The 4,488-nt window shown below is 52.8% G+C and overlaps 2 protein-coding genes across 2 annotated transcripts; both read right to left on the reverse strand.

Annotated features, from left to right (window-relative positions):
* Positions 1 to 1,577: 1,577 nt before the first annotated feature.
* Positions 1,578 to 2,015, reverse strand: LOC147665805 (myb-related transcription factor, partner of profilin-like). The gene has a single exon (XM_086949469.1). The coding sequence runs from the start codon at positions 2,013 to 2,015 to the stop codon at positions 1,578 to 1,580; it is 438 nt and encodes a 145-aa protein (XP_086805595.1).
* Positions 2,016 to 3,219: 1,204 nt separating this feature from the next.
* LOC147665806 (myb-related transcription factor, partner of profilin-like) lies at positions 3,220 to 3,657 on the reverse strand. The gene has a single exon (XM_086949470.1). The coding sequence runs from the start codon at positions 3,655 to 3,657 to the stop codon at positions 3,220 to 3,222; it is 438 nt and encodes a 145-aa protein (XP_086805596.1).
* Between the last annotated feature and the right edge of the window lie 831 nt (positions 3,658 to 4,488).

Raw genomic sequence — 4,488 nt, forward strand, 5'->3', positions numbered from 1 at the left:
GCTGTGGGTGAAGGGGGCCTGTTGGGAGTTGTAGTGCTGGTTGAGTGCTGGCCCCTCAACCAGGTACACCCCTCCCTGTGAAGATGGCTACCTACCTGTTACTTTGGTGAGAGTAGCATATGGTGGAGGGACTCCATCTTGCTGAGCTGTGGGTGAAGGGGGCCTTTTGGGAGTTGTAGTGCTGGCCCCTCAACCAGGTACACCCCTCCCTGTGAAGATGGCTACCTACCTGTTACTTTGGTTAGTCTAGCACATGGTGGAGGGACTCCATCTTGCTGGGCTGTGGGTGAAGGGGGCCTGTTGGGAGTTGTAGTGCTGGTTGAGTGCTGGCCCCTCTACCAGGTACACCCCTCCCTGTGAAGATGGCTACCTACCTGTTACTTTGGTGAGAGTAGCATATGGTGGAGGGACTCCATCTTGCTGGGCTGTGGGTCAAGGGGGCCTGTTGGGAATTGTAGTGCTGGACCCTCAACCAGGTACACCCCTCCCTGTGAAGATAGCTACCTACCTGTTACTTTGGTGAGAGGGGTTGAATTGCTAGCACATGGTGGAGGGACTCCATCTTGCTGGGCTGTGGGTGAAGAGGACCTGTTGGGAGTTGTAATGCTGGCCCCTCAACCAGGTACACCCCTAACTGTGAAGATTGCTACCTACCGGTTACTTTGGTGAGAGGGGTTGAATTGCTAGCACATGGTGGAGGGACTTCATCTTGCTGGGCTGTGGGTGAAGGGGGCCTGTTGGGAGTTGCAGTGCTGGTCCCTCAACCAGGTACACCCCTCCCTATGAAAATGGCTACCTACCTGTTACTTTGGTGAGGCTAGCACATGGTGGAGGGACTCCATCTTGCTGGGCTGTGGGTGAAGGGGGCCTGTTGGGAGTTGTAATGCTGGCCCCTCAACCAGGTACACCCCTCCCTGTGAAGATGGCTACTTATCTGTTACTTTGGTGAGAGGGGTGAATTGCTAGCATATGGTGGAGGGACTCCATCTTGCTGGCCTGTGGGTGAAGGGAGCCTGTTGGATGTTGTAATGCTGGCCCTTCAACCAGGTACACCCCTCCCTGTGAAGATGGCTACCTACCTGTTACTTTGGTTAGTCTAGCACATGGTGGAGGGACTCCATCTTGCTGGCCTGTGGGTGAAGGGAGCCTGTTGGGAGTTGGAGTGCTGGCCCCTTAACCAGGTACACCCCTCCCTGTGAAGATGGCTACCTACCTGTTACTTTGGTGAGGCTAGCACATGGTGGAGGGACTCCATCTTGCTGGGCTGTGGGTGAAGGGGGCCTGTTGGGCGTTGTAGTGCTGACCCCTTAACCAGGTACACACCTCCCTGGGAAGATGGCTACCTACCTATTACTTTGGTGAGGCTAGCACATGGTGGAGGGACTCTATCTTGCTGGGCTGTGGGTGAAGGGGCCCTTTTGGGAGTTGTAGTGCTGGCTGCTTAGCCACATGTGACCCAGGAAATGGTGGTTGCTTAGTGTGTGGGTAGTCATAGTGGATGCATTTTGGCCCTGGCATTCACACATTTGGATGTATGTGTGTTCAACATGCATGGTGTGGGGCCTAGGCGGAGTATCTTAGCAGTTGTGCATAGCAGTACTTGGCATTGTGATTGTGGTCATTGGGTTGTACTTGCCAGCCTCCATTCCCTCTGCTATTCCTTCTAGGCTCTCCGGGTGCAGTATTCCAAGCACCTTCTCCTCCCATTCAATGTATGGTACTGGCTGTGTGGGACTGCCGGTGCCAGTACGCCCGGCCCGCTCACGGTTCTTGGTGCTGACTGACTTCACCTTTGCCTTGAGGTCGTGCCACAGCCTCTGGAAGTCTCTTTTGTTGCGTGGCGCGGTTCCTGATGCATTCACTCTGGTGACTATCCTTTTCCACATTTTGGTTTTGTTGGCCAGTGTGGTCTGTTGTACAAGGCTTCCAAACAGGTTGGGTTCTACACATATAATCTCATCCACCACGACTTTCAGATCACTCTCTGTGAATGTAGGCTGTTTCTTGTGGGCCATGGTGTGTGCTGTGCAGGGTGTTGAGAGTGCAGGTGTGTGGTTTGTTGGGATGGTGTTGTGGTGGATGGTGAGGTGTTTGTGTTGATGTGCAGGTTGTTGTGTGGCTATTGGTGTATGTGGTGCTGTGCTCTGCTGTGTGCCTCTTCCTCTCAGTTATGCTGTGATGCAAAAAATTGTGGCGATGGCAGGGGCTCCTTTTATTTTTTTCTTTGTGGCTGTGTCCCAATGGTATCTTGCAGTCGGGTATGTTGTAGGTGTGGACCCTTGCCTGTCAGGTGTTCCACCATGGGGGTGTGTTTTTGATGTGGGTTATTGGGGGAGGGGTGTGTTCATGGTAGGCTTGGATCCTGATTTGCAGGATTGCATGGTACCTTGCAGCCGTCATTTTTTTTGCGGTCACACCGCCGCGTGGGATTAGCTTTGGGCCTTCCGCTATTACTTACATTTGTCGATGTTATTTTCCGCGACAGTCGTGGAGGGGGACTCTTTACGTTGCCCTAGCGGTGTTATCCTAATCGTGCGGCCGGTCACTCCGCTGCACTGTCGGCGGTTGGGCCTGTTACCGTGGCCACTCCATACGCGGCGGTCATTTTTTTCAATGGTTCCGTCCGCGGTCGGCGGTTTTTGGTGGCATCCCTCCGCCGTGGTCGGCTTTTGCTGGAGGGTAATCCTAATTGCACCGCCGGTTTCCCCACGGTGTGGTCGAACGGTCAATTCCCGCGGGACTGGCGGTCAGGACGCTTTCCGTCCGCCATCCTAATCGGCCCCTTAGTTTGGCCACAAAATATATAATATTAAGGAATGTTCGTGAATTGTCTGAGATAGATCTACCTTTTACAAATCTGGACTGCTGTATGTGTATTAAATCTGGGATAACAGAATTAACCCGAATATCAAGCAATTTAGCAAAACTTTTGCAATCTGTGCTGACCCCTTAACCAGGTACACCTCTCCCTGGGAAGATGGCTACCTACCTATTACTTTGGTGAGGCTAGCACATGGTGGAGGGACTCTATCTTGCTGGGCTGTGGGTGAAGGGGCCCTTTTGGGAGTTGTAGTGCTGGCTGCTTAGCCACATGTGACCCAGGAAATGGTGGTTGCTTAGTGTGTGGGTAGTCATAGTGGATGCATTTTGGCCCTGGCATTCACACATTTGGATGTATGTGTGTTCAACATGCATGGTGTGGGGCCTAGGCGGAGTATCTTAGCAGTTGTGCATAGCAGTACTTGGCATTGTGATTGTGGTCATTGGGTTGTACTTGCCAGCCTCCATTCCCTCTGCTATTCCTTCTAGGCTCTCCGGGTGCAGTATTCCAAGCACCTTCTCCTCCCATTCAATGTATGGTACTGGCTGTGTGGGACTGCCGGTGCCAGTACGCCCGGCCCGCTCACGGTTCTTGGTGCTGACTGACTTCACCTTTGCCTTGAGGTCGTGCCACAGCCTCTGGAAGTCTCTTTTGTTGCGTGGCGCGGTTCCTGATGCATTCACTCTGGTGACTATCCTTTTCCACATTTTGGTTTTGTTGGCCAGTGTGGTCTGTTGTACAAGGCTTCCAAACAGGTTGGGTTCTACACATATAATCTCATCCACCACGACTTTCAGATCACTCTCTGTGAATGTAGGCTGTTTCTTGTGGGCCATGGTGTGTGCTGTGCAGGGTGTTGAGAGTGCAGGTATGTGGTTTGTTGGGATGGTGTTGTGGTGGATGGTGAGGTGTTTGTGTTGATGTGCAGGTTGTTGTGTGGCTATTGGTGTATGTGGTGCTGTGCTCTGCTGTGTGCCTCTTCCTCTCAGTTATGCTGTGATGCAAAAAATTGTGGCGATGGCAGGGGCTCCTTTTATTTTTTTCTTTGTGGCTGTGTCCCAATGGTATCTTGCAGTCGGGTATGTTGTAGGTGTGGACCCTTGCCTGTCAGGTGTTCCACCATGGGGGTGTGTTTTTGATGTGGGTTATTGGGGGAGGGGTGTGTTCATGGTAGGCTTGGATCCTGATTTGCAGGATTGCATGGTACCTTGCAGCCGTCATTTTTTTTGCGGTCACACCGCCGCGTGGGATTAGCTTTGGGCCTTCCGCTATTACTTACATTTGTCGATGTTATTTTCCGCGACAGTCGTGGAGGGGGACTCTTTACGTTGCCCTAGCGGTGTTATCCTAATCGTGCGGCCGGTCACTCCGCTGCACTGTCGGCGGTTGGGCCTGTTACCGTGGCCACTCCATCCGCGGCGGTCATTTTTTTCAATGGTTCCGTCCGCGGTCGGCGGTTTTTGGTGGCATCCCTCCGCCGTGGTCGGCTTTTGCTGGAGGGTAATCCTAATTGCACCGCCGGTTTCCCCACGGTGTGGTCGAACGGTCAATTCCCGCGGGACTGGCGGTCAGGACGCTTTCCGTCCGCCATCCTAATCGGCCCCTTAGTTTGGCCACAAAATATATAATATTAAGGAATGTTCGTGAATTGTCTGAGATAGATCTAC

This window comes from Lissotriton vulgaris, unplaced genomic scaffold, assembly GCF_964263255.1.
Source record: "Lissotriton vulgaris unplaced genomic scaffold, aLisVul1.2 SCAFFOLD_14992, whole genome shotgun sequence".
Lineage (NCBI taxonomy): Eukaryota > Metazoa > Chordata > Amphibia > Caudata > Salamandridae > Lissotriton > Lissotriton vulgaris.

Coding starts and splice junctions, on each gene's coding strand:
- LOC147665806 (XM_086949470.1), bottom strand. CDS start 3,657: ATGGCCCACAAGAAACAGCCTACATTCACAGAGAGTGATCTGAAAGTC.
- LOC147665805 (XM_086949469.1), bottom strand. CDS start 2,015: ATGGCCCACAAGAAACAGCCTACATTCACAGAGAGTGATCTGAAAGTC.